Source organism: Chanodichthys erythropterus, chromosome 2 (genome assembly GCF_024489055.1).
Source record: "Chanodichthys erythropterus isolate Z2021 chromosome 2, ASM2448905v1, whole genome shotgun sequence".
Lineage (NCBI taxonomy): Eukaryota > Metazoa > Chordata > Actinopteri > Cypriniformes > Xenocyprididae > Chanodichthys > Chanodichthys erythropterus.
In genome coordinates this window covers 29,570,651-29,589,024 of record NC_090222.1, presented here as the reverse complement: position 1 = coordinate 29,589,024, position 18,374 = coordinate 29,570,651, and the positions used below count along the sequence as shown (strand labels likewise).

Here is an 18,374-nt window from a genome sequence, read left to right as displayed (position 1 = left end):
ATAACACGAGGTATTCAATGTTTGAGTATGCACACATGCAAACAAAAGCAAAGACATTATAATATAATATAATATAATATAATATAATATAATATAATATAATATAATATAATATAATAAATATATTAATTATATTATATTATACTATATTATATATTATTCAAAAGTTTTTTTTTCTAAGAAATTAATGTTTTAATTAAGCAAAGACATATTAGAGTGATCAGTAAAGACATTTATAATGTTACAAAAGATTTGAACTTTCTATTCATCAAAGACTACTAGGGGAAAAAAGTCAGTTTCCATAAAAATATTAAGCAGCACAATTATTCAACTTTGATAATAATAAAAAATCTTCTTTAGCAAATCAGCATTTAGAATGATTTCTGAAGGATCATGTGACACTGACGACTGGAGTAATGATGCTGAAAATTCAGCTTTGCCATCACAGGAATAGATTACATTTTAAAATATATTAAAATAGAAAACAGTTATTTTAATTAGTAATAATGTTTCACAATATTGCAGTTTTACTGTATTTGTGATCAATTAAATGCAGCCTTTGAGGGCGGAAGAGACTTCTTTCAAAACATTAAAACATCTTACCAACACCAAACATTAGAATGGTAGAGCATATTTTTTATTTATTTTTATTTTTATGTTTTATTTGATGTTTATATATATTTTATTTGATGTTTATATATATATATATATATATATATATATATATATATATATATATATATATATATATATATATATATATATATATAACATCAAATAAAACATAAAAATAAATAAAAAATATGCTCTACCATTCTAATGTTTGGTGTTGGTAAGATGTGTTTGGTGTTTTTTTTTTTTTTTTTAATGTCTTTAAAAGAAGTTTCGTCTGCTCACCAAGGCTGCATTTATTTAATTAAAATCAGTAATATTGTTAAATATTATTACAATTTAAAATAACTGTTTTCTATTGGAATATAATATAAAATGTAATTTATTTCTAGCATGTTGGAAAAGGTGAATTTTCAGCATCATTACTCCAGTCTTCAGTGTCACATGATCCTTCAGAAATCATTCTAATATGATGATTTGCTGCTCAAGAAACATTTAATGTGTACAATTGTACAAAATATTTGTGTACAATATATAAATTTTTTCAGGATTCTTTGATGAATAGAAAGTTCAAAAGAACAGCATTTCTTTTGTTACATTTTAAATGTCTTTACTGTAACTTTTGATCAATTTAATGCATCCTTGCTGAAAAAAAAAAAAAAAAAAATTCTCTAAATTCTTCTAAAAACAATAAAATAAAAATTCTTACTGACCCCAAACTTTTGAATGGTAGTGTATAATGTTACAAAAGCTTTGTTTTTCAGATAAATGCTGTTCTTTTGAACTTTCTATTCATCAAGGAATCCTGAAAAAAAAGTATACAACTGTTTTTAACATTGATAATAATAATAAATGTTTCTTGAGCAGCAAATCATCATTAATATATTAATATATTAATATATCATTACATATTAAAATGATTTCTAAAGGATCATGTGACACTGAAGACTGGAAAAATGATGCTGAAAATTCAGCTTTTCCAACATGCTAGAAATAAATTACATTTTATATTATATTTCAATAGAAAACGGTTATTTTAAATTGTAATAATATTTCACAATATTATTGTTTTTACTGTATTTTTAATGAAATAAATGCAATCTTGGTGAGCAGACAAAACTTCTTTTAAAAATATTAAAAATCTTTTATGTGTACAAATGTAAGTGTTAAAAGATAAGCTGTGCTATGAATATACTATATATTACATATTTTTATGAATATATGTATTGATAATTATTTTCACATTAATTTTGATATTTATTATTAATGACTCCACTGGTCAGTGCATGTGCTCATTTTCTTCTTTCTCTTGAGATTTGCGTCCTAATTATAGCTAACAGATTGAAACAGGTCAAGCTGAATTTAGCTGAGATTCCATTTAATAAAGTGCTGAACGCCACTCCGCCCCCGTGTTCTGAGTTCTTGGCCCATATCTTTCTATCTCTGGGTTTGTAACCGGACCCTGTTACCCACTCAGCAAAATCTGCAGTGTAATCTGACACCTCAGTAACCCAATACTGCTCCATATACTCGACACATGTCTGAGGGGCTCCTGATAAACTACAACCATACACCCGTCACCTCGCCGGGGTTTCGAGGTCAGATTGGACCTTAAGGATAAACACGATGTCTGTGTCTAAAACTGGGAACAGCTTTCTGGGTTTTTCTTTTAGATTATTCCTCTCAAACGCATCCCATCCTTTTGAGATCTGTGAAAAACTGACCAAGATTTTTCAGAAGAAGTTCTGCTGCTCTATATCCACTCTCTGAGCCGTGTGTCACGTCTTTCTGAAAGGGAACTCTCTGTGCTTCCTAATGAAATTGGGAGTCATGTTGAGCATCCATACTTGAAACCAGAGCCACGTCACCTTACATATTGTACGAGACCACATGCTAAATATGACACTTTTATGTGCGCCGTTGGCCGAGCTCCAAACTGTTTGAATGATAAGTTGGTCCCTCTAGAAGCTTTCATTTAGTAAAGTGACCCAAAGAGCATTTCAATTCAGTTTTACTGCTAACATTGGACTCACTGTTCAGTTCACCATCTGTTTAGCTAATGGAGGCTCAAAACTTCGAAAACTTTGCTTCTTTTGTCCAACTTCATTGTGGGTGGCTCTCAGGAAGAATGAAAATCTGTTATAGTAGATTTTCATGCAATATTAAGTTGTTCTTACACAGCTGTGAGCATTTTTAGTGCCATTCAGTCACTTGTGTAACTGGGTTTCAGTGATTTATTGATGTTAGTTTGAGAGCTATAAGCAGCTTTGCTGTTACAATATTTGAGCCTTAAAATCCCATAAATTCTCATGTGTTAGACAAGGCCTCTATGCAGACTCTGTTAGCTGCTTGGCAGTCTTCTTTTATAAGAGCAATTTACAAGTCAAGTGCACAGAAAGTGGAACGCAGAGCAGTCAGGTACAGCAGGACCATTCAGCAGAAAGCCTCAAAACTGGGTCTTTTTCCACTACAGTACTAAATCACATGGTTTAGGTCACCCAGTAGGGAAACCGTCTGGTTAAATCAGTTCAGTGTGTGTAACCACTGTGCACTCATAATGCATCCTATAAAATACACACAAAAGCATCAAAATAAATACATGTGGTAAATGTTATAAAATGCCCATTTTTTTGTGGTTCCTTTTAATTTGACAAATGAAGTATGCATACATTCACTAACAAAATGTGCTAAAAGACTTAACATTAGATCTGTGCTGTGTGCTTCTCCTCTACCAGTATTTAACGGGCAAACACGAGCTGCTGAGGAACACAAAAGCAGTTTGAGGGCCAGAGGGAAAGACGGGGTCCATGGGAAGGAGAAGAACTCTGTAGCATCAGCTAGGACCTCCACTACACACAATCTACGACCCAACCGAGCTGTACCAGATCAAAAACAACAGGTAGGAATGGAGTTTTTGTTTTGTTTTGTTTCGTTTCACACAGATCACATATTTTTTTTGTATTGTTTTTTCCAGAATCTCATCTTAAATAGTTTTTTCATAATTTTGACCTAATTTTCACATGAGAAAAAGAAATATTGTTCATAATTTCAGACCGTTTAATCAGCATCTGTCAAACATCATCCAGACGTCCCAATCCCTCAAGCTGGCTAGCAGAGAAATTGACCACATGTTCAAAATCACTATAGTATGTAGCACAATAAAGTTGTAGCTTCCTTCCCAAGTGTTCCAGGACACTGATGTGGAAGTGGTCTGTCACCAACAGACATAGAACTATTTCAACTAAGTCCCTGATGAATGTAAAAATTGAATTTGCTCATCCATGATGTAGCAGTATATATATTTTGAAATGGCTTTTGTTACCACCAGACTGAAAAAACAAAAACAAGAGAAAATGACATTCAAGTTGATATCTTAAGAAAACAAGTTTTGTTATGTCAAGATAACAATAAAATGAAGTTGTGGTGACAACAAAAATAGAAAAAAAAATAAGTAAGCAATAAGGTACGAGAAGTTGTGCTGTATCCCTTCAGCCGTGACTTATTCACGATACAGCACTAGCCTCGAGTACCTTATTGCTTTTATAAAACGGTTACCACACAATACAAATATTAAAGCAAAAAATATATATCAATGCAACTTTCATGAAGTAAACTGTCACTAAAGCATTCCTTCCGCCGGAAAATATAGTCTCTGACTGTGAACAGCAACAGAAGTTACATTATTACACCATTAGATGGCAGCAAAGACTGTCTTTATAAGTGTGTCAGTCCACGAAGACTTTTATATTAATAAGACTGAATTGTTGTGAACACGGAACAAGACATAACTGACAAATGCTTTAACTATTGCTGTCAGTCACAGGAAAACCCTTTAACTGTTAAAAGGACAAGATAATACATCGTACATTTAAACAGATTTTTTATTGACTGACCTGAAGGAAAATGCTAAATCTGTATGCAGGTGATAAACTCGCTCACTCGATCTCTTTCTCAAAATAATTTTCTACATAATACAGTAAACTTCAATGAACAATATCAACTGAGAACAAACAGTTTACGTTGCTAAGAGTGGTTGCTAAGGGTGTTGTGTAGTGATACACAGAATCGTTGGGTGAAGCGGTCATAGCTGTGTTTTATCGTGAATAAAAAAAAAAAATCAAGGACAGGAACTCACCGTTTTATAAATAAAAATAAAGCATGGGCTGTTAGGGCTTCAAATGTATAAATGTTTAGGTAAATGTTGAATATAATAAATTTTATGACAGATTCTCCTCATATTGATACCTTAAAATCCTGCTGCTTTATAGGAGCTACATATCCAGCTTACAATAACACATTTTATAACTGAGAATCTCTTATTGTTGTAAGATTTATTTTCATATGCTGCTATTTGTTGCTGTTATACACCACAATATATGTGTAGCTGATCTCTGAATGACCTTTACTGTAAGTGAATGATGAATAATTGAAAAGCAAAAAAATTGTTCCACTTTCAAGAAATACTGTATGCCATCTTCACACAACATTATATTCCAGTGCACACAGTGCATAACTGTCTGCTAATTCAGTCAGTCCAAAACAGTGGGATAATAGAGACTGTGTAATGTAGATCAATTTGTGAGTGTTCATCAAAATTTCCTCCCCTCTTGCCAGAGCATTCTATGGACTCGCAGAGCAGCATACGGTTAGCTTTACCCTTCCCTACTATCCTGCAGCAGGCCTATAGCAACACATGATGTCATCTCTCCTCCACCCAACCCCCCTCTCCCTCTCTCCCTCTCTCCACACAGAATCAAAGCAAGTGGAGTGTGGAAGTACCACATACTCTGGACTGTGCCCTATTTTTGTAAACATGAACAGTCTCTCTATGTGGTGGACCATTTGTAGATCTGTTGTGGTTTCTGACAAGAAGTTTGGTATTGGAGACAAATTAATCTTCTCCCATCCCCCACCGCATGCAGATGAAACATAGTACATGGCCCAGGTCACGTGCGTGAGCTCCCTAAAGAATGAAAGAACTGCTCCACTGAGCCCCCTAGTGGAATATGTGGTCACTCTGAGAATGAATAATTGGAGTTTGCTCTTAAATTTAAGGAAGTCTTCTGTACAACAACACTCCCAGCCCTTGCCTACAAATCACTTTATGTCATTATGTCAGTAAAAGAGGAGCGAACTGTTAGTCCCACACCAAATGCATGTTGTAGCACAGTGTTTACTGTAGCTCAACCAGGTGCGTGTGGCTCTGATGTCCCCAGAGTGTGTATGTGAAGTTTTAGCTCAAAATACCCCACAGATAATTTTTTATAGCATGTTAAAATTGCCACTTTTTGGGGGTGAGCAAAAATGCACCATTTCAGTGTGTTCCCTTTAAATGCAAATGAGCTGCTGCGCTGAGCCTAAGAGGGTGGAGCTTCAAGAGCTGATTGTTCTGTGTCAGGAGTCAGTCAGGACACATTATAATGTCAGAAACTGCAAATATATAGGTATAGTTTAGTTCAATTATGGTTATAACTTATATTGTATTCTTGTTTTTATCCACTATATTACTACAAGCCTGTTTACCAATGAGTTTTATAAAGTTTATTGTACTTCACACAAAATGTGAAGTGTCTGTTTTCACTGTAAGAGCTTAATAAAACACATTGCAAGTGTGCATTAAAATATTATCCATAAACTCTCTCTCTCCCTTGCATTATCATCAACATACATAGCGAATTACAGAGAAAAAATCGTTACAGCTAACAGTAAACAAATATATAAAGACCTTACGTCTTTTCGGGTGGTGCTTAAAAAAACTGGTAGACTTTATATCCGTAAATCAACTCGGATGAACTGTAATAAAGTGCTCTCACCTTCATTACTGCCGTATCCAGTATCACTCTGGAGGCTGTAAGCTGGATCACGAACAGTTTGTACTGATCCATCCTTGATAGGGTGACCAGACGTCCCGTTTTTCCCGGGACAGTCCCGTATTTCAGCTCTATTTTTAGTGTCCCGACTTATTAAGAAAAAAATAATGTTTTGTCCCGTATTTCATCTTTCAACTGGGTGATGGAGTTCTGTCACACAAGAACAGCCTAATCAATTCGTCATAGAACAAAGTTACCATTCAATCACAATTCGTTATCGATTAGTGAAGGCGGGATAGGCGGAATCACGCTGAATAACACAGACCAGAAGCCTCTCTCTCACGCACTCTCTCTCTCTTTCACGCGATCAGTTCTCCTCGCGCCCGAATGGTCAAATGCACACATAGTTTTTCAAAATGTCCATTGTGTGGAGTATCTCACGTAAATACAGTCGGTTAAGTGGACGTAAACAGGTGGGTAAAAACAGGAAATGTGTCAGTAGCCTATATTACATCCATGGATTCGGTCTTAAAGGGACAGTAGCCTAATTAAATATTTGTCAGTATATTCAAATGTGAAAAAACAAGTTTAATCTCTGTCGTATTTGTTGTATTGTTTGTAACTTGTTTGTAAATTTCTTTTTATATAACAATATATAACAAATATTTATATCTACACTGCCCTCCAAAAGTTTAGAAACGCCCTAGAAAAGTGGGGTTTTGGACAATATTGGCATGAATCCTTTTTAATTTGTGATAATTTTGCACAGGTAAGGGACAACACAAATTATAAAAACACATTTTATTACATTAACAGTTTATACATAGAAAAAAACTTAAATTTTTGATTCATCAAAATATCCAGCATTAGCAGCTATCTGACCTAAACTGGGTTCTAATTATTTCATTGTATTCTAAACTTAATTGGCAATCAATTGTTGAAGCTATTAAGGTGTGCTGACCCAAAAATCTTTTACAAACCTGGGCCAAGTTTAAACCAGTAACCAGGCATCACAGCTGGCAAAGGGGCATGTCTGACTTTGACATGTATATACTGCCATTATTATATAATGAAATGAAATGAACACATGAAAATTATTATTGCTGGATAATGTCAAGTTACTGTAATGTATTTGCACCAAAAAATTATAAGGATTTATGCTGATATCGTCCAAAACCAGACTTTTCCAGGGGTGTTTTCAAACTCTTGGAGGGCAGTGTGTGTATATATATATATATATATATATATATATATATATATATATATATATATATATATATATATATATATATATATATATATATATAGAAATAAAATTTCTTATATCATGGTCATATTGTGCACTCGTCCCGTATTCCACCATGAGAAATCTGGTCACCCTAATCCTTGAGTAACACATTTTTAGCACAACCTGTTTTGTATTGTCCGCAATGGAGGACTGTGTAAGTTTGCTGTGAACTCGCTCAGGGCAGTTATATGTTAAAACGGCAGTGTCTGTCATCATTTGAGTGGTTGGATTTTAATCATTATAGGGAGGTTTTGTACACACACTGCCAACACACATTTATGTTTCAAAATTTACTTTTGCACAATAGGTGTACTTTAAATCATATCATAAAGACCCCTGTCAGTAAGTTTCTTAAAATATCAGATAAACTGACAAGGAAAAGTTAGTCCAGGTTTTAAAATGTGGTGTGCTTCCCCAAAAATGTAATATTTATGAACTAATAATTAATAAAAATAAATAAAATAATGAATGTTATATGTGACGATAAAACTACCTGACATTTTGTCAATTTAAACATTTCTTTAAAAGGAAATGAGTATTTTTTAAACCATATGAAACCAACACGAAAACAAAAAGTACATTTTTAAAGGTGCCCTAGAGCCAGTTTTAATAAGATGTAATATAAGTCTAAGGTGTCCCCTGAACGTGTCTGTGAAGTTTCAGCTCAAAATATCCCATAGATTTTTTTCTTTTATTAATTTTTTAACTGCCTATTTTGAGCCATAATTATATATGCACGGCCCCTTTAAATCTCGCGCTCCCCCGCCCCCGAGCTCTCGACTGCCTTAACCAGCATAAACAAAGTTCACACAGCTAATATAACCCCTCAAAATGGATATTTACAATGTGTTCGTCATGCATGCATCGATTCCTGTGAGTATATTATTTATTTGGATGTTTACATTTGATTCTGAATGAGTTTGAGGCTGTGCTCCGTGGCTAACAGGCTGAAGTTAACATTACACACTGTTGGAGAGATTTATAAAGAATGAAGTTGTGTTTATGAATTATACAGACTGCAAGTGTTTAATAATGAAAATAGCGATGGCTCTCTTGTCTCCGTGAATACAGTAAGAAACGATGGTAACTTTAACCACATTTAACAGTACATTAGCAACATGCTAACAAAACATTTAGAAAGACAATTTAAAAATATCACTAAAAATATCATATCATCATGGATCATGTCAGTTATTATTGCTCCATCTGCCATTTTTCGCTGTTGTCCTTGCTTGCTTACCTAGTCTGATGATTCAGCTGTGCACATCCAGACGTTTTGCCCTTGTCTAATGCCTTGAACATGGGCTGACATATGCAAATATTTGGGGCGTACATATTAATGATCCCGACTGTTACGTAACAGTCGGTGTTATGTTGAGATTCGCCTGTTCTTCGGAGGTCTTTTAAACAAATGAGATTTACATAAGAAGGAGGAAACAATGTAGTTTGAGACTCACTGTATGTCTTTTCCATGTACTGAACTCTTGTTATTCATCTGTGCCGAGGTAAATTCAATTTTTCATTCGTTGGCACCTTTAAGAACTTGTCTCGTGTGTTTTAAACTAGATAAAAAATAGAAAAATGATACAGCAGCTTGAAGTATGACCCTATACACCTGGTATTATGATGTGTTTTGTCCGATAGGATCACAAGTAGACAAGGCAGACACATACCCGTTTACACCTAGTGTTTTAATCCGTTTCTTTTGTCCACTTTCACCCATCTCTGTCCTGATTTTTCAGATCTTTAGATTTAATGGACAAAATAAGCTTTAATTTACATGAATGCACACAGAGATGAAGGAAAACATATGGAAAGCATCAGCTTTCGATTTTGCTCTGAAAGCCACAGGACTAAATGCTATGAGTGTGTGTTTTAGAAATCAGGATGTTTTTCATCTTCTAAACAAACTTGGGTCTTCAGCCGAAAGTTTAAATCCCGTCTTACGCATTAGGTCAGTAGGTGGAGAGTAGGCAGTCTTTTGTGACTGTTCGAATTGCATTTGACCACATGAGCATTTACATTACGATAGCAATCCAGTCAAATGCATTTTTCGACTACCTCTGGAAGTGGTCAAAAGCTCAAAACCCCGTTTACACCTGTATTTAGTGTCGTCCACTTGTGATCCTATCAACCAAAATGCATCTTAATACCAGGAGCAAACAGGGCCTACGTTGTATCTATATTCAGTTTTGTACATTGTAAATAAATGAAATAACAAAAGTCTTTTTTGTCATCCCTCAGCCCTCCAAAATGAACGGAACATCGGGAGCCTCCGCTATCAGTTCTAGGAAAACGAGAGAACTCCGTACTCCCCCGACCAAAGCTGTGAAATACCCCAAGGGCCACGTGACTTACACCAAAGCCAGACTGCTCAAAGAGGCCAAGCTCAGCCTGAGCGCGCACACACACACACGCCACACCCACACACGCCACACCCACACACACTCCAACTCAGGAAAAGCCCAAACCAGCCACGCCAAGATGCAAAAACAGGTGCTATCACCAGCAATTGCTGGGAGGCTGAGTGGGACGGACACTTTCCCACCCAGACGAAACGGACTAAGACAGTCAAAGAGGCAGTTGGAGTTAGCCGGGGTTAGTCTGACTGGAGCAGAGGTTGAGGTTAAGAGGGTCAAAGTGCAAGTGGTTCCCTTAGAGACACGGAGTAGGAAAGCAGCTCAGGAGACGTCGGCGAGACCAAGATCGCAGCGGCCCAAACGGACCACGGCGGGGAAGCTCATGTTCACCAAACAAATGCACTGTAAATCCACCGTTCTGGCCAAGAACAGCCCCACTACCTCAACACGAGACATTTTGAAACCAGCCAACACCCCCAAACTATCAGAGACCCCCAAAACAAGCAATGCTCTAAAACAAGGCAATCCTTCTAATGCGACTGAGCCCCTCAACCCAGCTGAGCCTAAAGAACGAGGCCGGCGCAGCGCCGAGGTCACGGAGGTTCCTGTTTTCTATCCTGGCACACGTGAGTTCCATGACCCGCTAGCTTATATGGAGTTTGCACAGGGGCAAGCGGAGGCATTTGGGATGTACCGGGTTGTTCCGCCAGCAGGCTGGCGTCCCGAGTGTAAGCTTAAAGAGGAGATGCGCTTTGTCTCATACGTGCAACATGTGCACAAGCTGGGCAGACGCTGGGGCCCAAATGTACAGCGGTTGGCCTGCATCAGGAGACACCTGCGGACACAAGGCATTAATATGGAAGAGCCTCCACTTATAGGTATGAAGTGCTGTACGAGATCCAGTAAGAGTGAATCAGTTTGCCTTAAAGGGATAGTTCACCCAAAAAAGTAAATTATCCAAGGATTTACTCACCCTCAAGCCATCCTAGGTGTGTGTGACTATCTTCTTTCAGATGAACACAATCAGAGATATATTTGAAAATATCCTGGCTCTCCAAAGATTAATAATGGTATTGAATGGGGGGTGGGGTTACGGATTAGAAGTCACTGATTAGAAGTATAAAACATCGGATGACTTCGATATAAGAGAAGAGGAGCTTGAGTTTGTTGCACAGCCTTATTTGTTTGAACCGCGAGAGGCGTCTAAGCTTACAATACTCCTTCATCGCGTCACGGGTTACTTATTTGGCACAAGTCGATGGTCGCCTGGCGGAAGCTATTTATTTTAGATTATAAAGTTTTATATATGGATATTTTTCATACAAAAACCCATCACCTCGCGCCCTTTATTAACCCCCTGGAGCCGTATGGATTATATTTACGATGGATTGATGCATTTATTTTGGCTTCAAAACAGGCCTCCCATTCACTACCATTATAAATCTTTGGAGAGCCAGGATATTTTCAAATATATCTCTGATTGTGTTCGTCTGAAAGAAGATATACATAGGATGGCTTGAGGGTGAGTAAATCATGTGATAATTTTCATTTTTGGATGAACTATACCTTTAAATGCTCCTAACTCTCACATATAGCATTGGAAAGTTTGATTCATTGATCTCATCTGTCTTCACTTGTATTTTAAATGCATATCTATTGGTCATTCAGTCACTGACCTGTCCACTTTGGACAGATTAGTGAGCTCGTGTTCGCGAGGGCAGCTTCCATTGATGAGATTACACAGTGCATCTAGAGCCAAGACTTAGATAAACGGCTCAGTCTGGTCTCTTGTTGACTGAATGGGGAAAATCATCTAGGCGATGTCAGACAGCACTACCGCCTTCTTGCCAACCTCAAATCCTTCTTTAGTTTCAAAGTGCCACTCAAACAGTCACCAGTCTGGCACTAATGTGAGCTGTTTGAATGGCTGTGACTAATGGGTAATGTGGGCACACATTTAGAGATAAAAGTGAAAGAGACCACAGTGACCTATTCGTATCCCTTTTTGCTTCATGTTAGGTGGCTGTGAGCTGGACCTAGCCAGATTCTTCCAGATCCTTAATGAGATGGGGGGCATGCAGCAGGTGACAGACCTGAAGACGTGGGGCCGGCTCGCCGATCTGCTTGGCATCCCGCGCTCGGCTCAAGATAGGCTGGCCAAGCTCCAGGAGGCGTACTGCCAGTACCTGCTCTCCTACGACTCTCTGTCACCAGCCCAAAGGGCCCAGTTGGAGAAGGAAGTGCTGGCGGAGAAGGAGACCCTGGAGAGAAGAAGTGGGCCCCTAGAGGGCCAGGGAGACATATCCCAGCATGCCGCTCTTCTGCTTCCACGCTGCGAGCCCAAAAATGGGCTGGTGAATGGAGCGTTGCACCGGAGCGGAGCGCGTGAGCACCTCAGAGAGCTGGACCCCACGGCGAAAACCACCCGGCAGAGAAGACTAGAGAAGAGAGGGGAGGAAGAAGGGGTGATAAATGAACAACACAAGTGCATATACAGGGTATATCTGCTTACTTTTGGGATGCATATATATATTTATATCTATAAACATTTTTGTTAAGCATCAGTCTTTGATATAGATGTTCAGCGTTTGTCTGTTGTTCTCAGGGGAAATCGTTCTCTTTGACAACGTTCTACAGGGCAGCCAGGAATACTATGAACATGTGCTTCAGCAAAGAGCCAGACACTGCTGAAGTTGAGGTATGTCTTCATGTGGTTCCCTTTGATGAAAAGGAATCAGTGATTTGTTCCTGTCATGTCACTGTCATGTTACGCCCTCTTTTAACTGTTGCTACAGAAGGAGTACTGGAGATTGGTTGAGGAAAAGGAATGCCATGTTGCTGTGCACTGTGGGAGGGTTGACACAAAGACTCATGGGAGTGGATTTCCTGTGGGCAAGTCTGAGCCATTTTCAAAGTAAGGGTTTAAAAAAAGGTTAACATTTTTTCAATAAGGTTGTATTTTATTTTATTTTTATTTTATATTATTTATATATCATTTTCATTTTAGTTCACTAATGTTAAAGGGATAGTTCACCCAAAAATGTTAATTCTATCATCATTTACTCACCCTTAAGTTGTTCCAAACCTGTATAAATTTCTTTGTTTGGCTGAACACAAAGGAAGATATTTGGAAGAATGTTTGAAACCAGGCAGATCTCACCCCCCCATTGACTACCATAGTAAGGAAAAAAATACTATACTAGTCAATAGGTGACGAGATCTGCTTGGTCCGTACATTCTTCCAAATATCTTCCTTTGTGTACAGCAGAACAAAGAAATTCATACAGGTTTGGGACAACTTGAGGGAGAGTAAATGATGACAGAATTTACATTTTTGGGTGAACTATCCCTTTAACATACACTTTTAAAGTTTATTTTATTTTTTTATTTTTTTTTTACTAAACACTCAAATAAATAATTTTAAGTCATTTTAAGTAATTTCATGCATCTCAGCATTATAATGTACAGTGTGAAAAATGATTATTCATTTTGACCACACCTTAACTTAATTTAAATTATTAGTATTTTTAAAGATTAACTTTAAAATTTTAGCATAAAAATAAGGGAAATGAGCAGGCACAATTTAATATCCAATATTATCTGATATATTGTGCATCCCTAGTAAAAAAAAAAAAAAAAAAAGTGTTTATTTATTTATATATATATATATACAGCTATGGAAAAAATTAAGAGACCACTCCAAGTTCAGAAATCAATGTTAAGTGGTCTCTTAATTTTTTCCATAGCTGTATATATATATATATATATAAATAAATAAACACTTTTCTTTTTTTTTTTTTTTTTACTAGGGATGCACAATATATCAGATAATATTGGATATTAAATTTATTATATATATATAAATTTAAATATTTTATTATATATAATAATAAAAAATTATAGATAATAATAAAAAAAATGTTTTCATTTAACCCTGTTTTTGTGCATAAAATATTGTTTGCATGTCTTGTGATTTGTTTGTCTTGTACTCAAGGCATGGATGGAATCTTACTGTCCTTTCCAATAACTCAGGATCCATCTTGCGTCATCTTGGTGCTGTGCCAGGTATCCCAAGCTTTTTCTGAAAAAATGAAACTTTCATGCATACAATAAAACGCCTTGATGATCAAGAGTTAAATTCTATTCCCATACTAGATCATTTAGAATGATTTGAAAATTTTGATCTGCTTGCAAAGCTGTAGGCATTCAGTACGTTCTGTTTGTGTTTGAATGAAGGAGTGACCATCCCCTGGCTGAACATAGGCATGGTCTTTTCTACCTCATGCTGGTGTCGGGACCAGAACAGCCTTCCGTATATTGATTACCTACACACTGGTGCTGATTGCATTTGGTAAGAATTTGTTGTCATCCTTTACAGCTGGTATGAACTGAACCCAAATGGCATATTCCATAGTAAATGTGTCTCTTTTTTTCAGGTACTGTATTCCAGCTGAAGAGAAATCAAAACTTGACAAAGTAGTACACACACTGCTACAGGCTAACGGCACTCCAGGGCTGGAGATGCTAGAGAGGAACATTATGGTGAGAGAGGAACATTGACTGTTTTACTTCTGGGTAACACTTTATTTTACCCTCAGGTCTTTGTGTAAATTTTCTTCTGTGGAGCACAAAAGAAGATATTTGGAAGAAACATTTTTGTCCATAATTATAATGAAAGTAAATGGGACCCAAAACTTCTTTGGTCTCCATTGACTTTAAAGTAATAGAGACATTTTTCAAAATATCATCAATTGTGTTCTGTAGAAAAGTCAAAATTTGATGACAAAATTTGGACCCCACTGTTTTTCATTGTATGGACAAAATTTTTGAAAATATATTTTGTGTTCTGTAGATAGCTTAAAGGGTTAGTTCACCCAAAAATGAAAATTATGTCATTAATGACTCACCCTCATGTCGTTCCAAACCTATAAGACCTCCGTTCATCTTCAGAACACAGTTTAAGATATTTTAGATTTAGTCCGAGAGCTTTCTGTTCCTCCATTGAAAATGTATGTACGGTGTACTGTCCAGGTCCAGAAAGGTAATAAAAACATCATCAAAGTAGTCCATGTGACATCAGAGGGTCAGTTAGAATTTGTTGAAGTATCGAAAATACATTTTGGTCCAAAAATAACAAAAACTACGACTTTATTCAGTATTGTATTCTCTTCCGGAATCCTTTCCATTGAATTGATTCCATTGAAATGATTCCACTGAATTGATTCCATTGAATCCTTTCATCTGTCAGCTTGGTAATGCACTTTTACGTCGCCGTGGTTGTTTTTGGCGATTAGGACATCCACGACATTTTGAATCATCGAAAATACATTTTGGTCCAAAAATAACAAAAACTACGACTTTATTCAGCATTGTCTTCTCTTCCGGGTCTGTTGTCAATCCGCATTCATGACTCCACTTCTTCTTCTTCTTCTTTCCTGTTTTACTGCGGTTGGCATCCAGCTTATTGGTGTATTACCGCCCCCTTCTGCTCCAGAGTGTGGTTCACGACTCCGCAGTGATGTAAGACGCTGTTGACGTGTTATCTGGTGTGCCAGAGCTTCATTTACAGTCTGAGGGAGATGCATGCTGTATTCAAGCTATTCTACATTGTTTGTATTTTGGTATTGCTGTATTTTTTAAAATGTCCTAATCGCCAAAAAAAACCATGGCGATGTAAAAGTGCATTACCAACGCGACAGATGAAAGGATTCAATGGAATCAATTCAATGGAAAGGATTCTGGAAGAGAATACAAAGCTGAATAAAATCATAGTTTTTGTTATTTTTGGACCAAAATGTATTTTCGATGCTTCAAATAATTCTAACTGACCCACTGATGTCACATGGACTACTTTGATGATGTTTTTATCACCTTTCTGGACATGGACAGTCTACCGTACAAACATTTTCAATGGAGTGACTGAAAGCTCTCGGACTAAATCTAAAATATCTTAAACTGTGTTCCGAAGATGAACGGAGGTCTTACGGGTTTGGAACGACATGAGGGTGAGTCATTAATGACATAATTTTCATTTTTGGGTGAACTAACCCTTTAAAATGTAATTTTTGGTGAGCTATCCCATTAAATTCACTGCCACTCTGTAATGAAAATGAGAATGTGGTTTGACGTGATGTTCACATGATCATTTCCCTTTTTTCTCGTCATCTTCATGACAGATTTCTCCAGAGGTGCTCCGTCGAAAGGGGGTGAAAGTGTACCGGACAGTGCAACAGAGTGGTCAGTTCATGGTATGTTTCCCAGGGACCTTTGTGTCTAAGGTGTGTTGTGGCTACAGTGTCTCAGAGACAGTGCACTTCGCCAACCCCCAGTGGATGAAACTGGGCTACGAGGCAGCTAAGGTGAGAAACTCGACGCACGGACGGACAAAGCCAGCTGGAACTTGGCTTGGTTTAACTAAAATAGCGTTGTATTTTTGTAAGTGAGGTTTTACCTAATTCCTGTGGGAGTACGGCGCTTCCTCTGACTTTCACGCTTGTGTGTCGTGTTTGCTTTGCAGGACCTTAAACGGCGTCGTATAGAGGAGCCTTTCTCCACAGAGAAACTGCTCTACCAGATTGCAACGTCTGAGCGGGACAACAAGCAGCTCATGAATGCCGTCTCTAGTCTCTTCAAAGATCTCAGGTCTGTCTGAAACGCATCCTAAAGCCTCGTTTTGACTTGGTTGAGTTCAATTGGCAGAAAGTCGTATAAAAGTATATTAATTTTGATATTTGATAAAGATTACATTTATCAGTGTTATTAAATTACTGGTGTTTTTAAAGATCTTTAAGTGCTATTTGAGGCTGAATCACAGAAACTGTCCATAAATGTTGGGTAAAATTCCTGTTCCGTATTTCCAGGGATGCAGAGATTAGCCAGCGCAGGGATCTGTTCGAGGCCGGGCTCCGTCTGTCTGCGCGCTACGGCACAAACTGCGAGTCTCACGCAGACAAGAAGAAGCAGCAACGCTTGAGATTTACAGAAGACACGGCTGACAGGCGCTGCCAAGTGTGCCAGCATCTGTGTTACCTCTCCATGGTAAATTTACAAGAATACTCGTCTCCATTGCAGGGTGTACAGCAGGGGTGCCAGATCCTGTTCCTGGAGGTCTACCTTCCTGTAAAGTTCAGTTTCAGCCCTGATCCAACACAATTGCACCAGCTAATTAAGGTCTTCAGGAGCACTTGATAATTACAGACACGTGTGTTGGACCAGGGTTGGATCTGAACTCTGCAGGGAGGTAGATCTCCAGGAACAGGATTGGGCACCCCTGGTGTAAAGGAATAATCCTGAGTTGAAGTAACCTTTACAAAGTGGTCTGTCTTAAATTATGAAGGAATTTCTCCAGGCTAATTGTTCTAGCTATGCTATAAAAAGTCATTTTAGCATATTACGCATATTGTCTTCTTCAACAGGTTGTTCACGAGAGTGATAATGTAGTTTTCTGTCTGGAATGTGCTCTTCGATACATCCAGAAGCGCAGGTCCCCCCGTGGTCTCAAGATGATGTTTCGTTACACTGAGGTACTTTACTGTCTCCAGTGTGTGTATTGATCGAAGTTTGGAATAGAATTAACTGTACACTTTCTACTTTTTGCAAGTAGTGTCTAAAATTAAATCATATTAAAGCTGAAAACTAAGGCCCGGCTTCAAAGACAGGATTAGGCCTTAGTTCAATTAGGATATTTAAGTAACTTTAATAAATGTACACTAGAAAAAAAAAAAAACATTACTGGTGTGCATCTTGAGACAAAACAATGGTGCTGGCATATTTTAAGATATGTCAGTACGAGTTGCTTTCAGTTAGAACAGCACAAACATGCATTTTAGTCCAGGACTATCTTAAACCTTGTCTGTGAAACTGGGGGTAAATCAATTAAAATTAGAACTAAATAAAAACTAAAATAAATTATTGCAAGTTGTTTTATTTCATTATACACTTCCATTCAAAAGTTTGGAGTCAGTAAGATTTTCTCATATGTTCACCAAGGCTGCATTTATTTGATAAAAAATACAGTGAAAACTATAATGGAAATATTTGGAATTTTGATTTTTTTTTTTTTTTTTGCAATCTAAAATACCTGTTTTGTATTTGAATATATTTTAAAGTGTAATTTGGCAAAGCTGAATTTTCAGCATCATTACTGCAGTCTTCAGTGTCACATGATCCTTCAGAAATCAATATATGTTGATTTGCTGCTAAAACATTATAAAAGTCTTTACTTTAATTTTGTTGATTGAATGCACCTTCGCTGAATAAAAGTATTAATTTCTTTAAAAAAAAATTAGAAAAATTGTACTAAGC

At 37.0% G+C, this 18,374-nt stretch overlaps 1 protein-coding gene across 3 annotated transcripts in view; it reads left to right on the top strand.

The window, feature by feature from the left end:
* Positions 1–18,374, top strand: part of jarid2a (jumonji and AT-rich interaction domain containing 2a) — a 51,748-nt gene that overhangs the window by 30,357 nt on the left and 3,017 nt on the right. Inside the window, exons 6-17 of one of the 3 annotated variants that reach the window (XM_067408869.1) lie at positions 3,348–3,511; positions 9,955–10,696; positions 12,090–12,568; positions 12,676–12,768; positions 12,866–12,984; positions 14,065–14,135; positions 14,307–14,421; positions 14,507–14,612; positions 16,247–16,429; positions 16,588–16,712; positions 16,931–17,108; positions 17,486–17,593. In XM_067408869.1, coding sequence (XP_067264970.1) covers positions 3,348–3,511; positions 9,955–10,696; positions 12,090–12,568; positions 12,676–12,768; positions 12,866–12,984; positions 14,065–14,135; positions 14,307–14,421; positions 14,507–14,612; positions 16,247–16,429; positions 16,588–16,712; positions 16,931–17,108; positions 17,486–17,593 — 2,483 coding nt within the window. Of the gene's footprint in view, positions 1–3,347; positions 3,512–9,954; positions 10,949–12,089; positions 12,569–12,675; positions 12,769–12,865; positions 12,985–14,064; positions 14,136–14,306; positions 14,422–14,506; positions 14,613–16,246; positions 16,430–16,587; positions 16,713–16,930; positions 17,109–17,485; positions 17,594–18,374 lie in introns of all 3 variants that reach the window. The other 2 variants (XM_067408858.1, XM_067408848.1) reach the window with 2 other exon arrangements.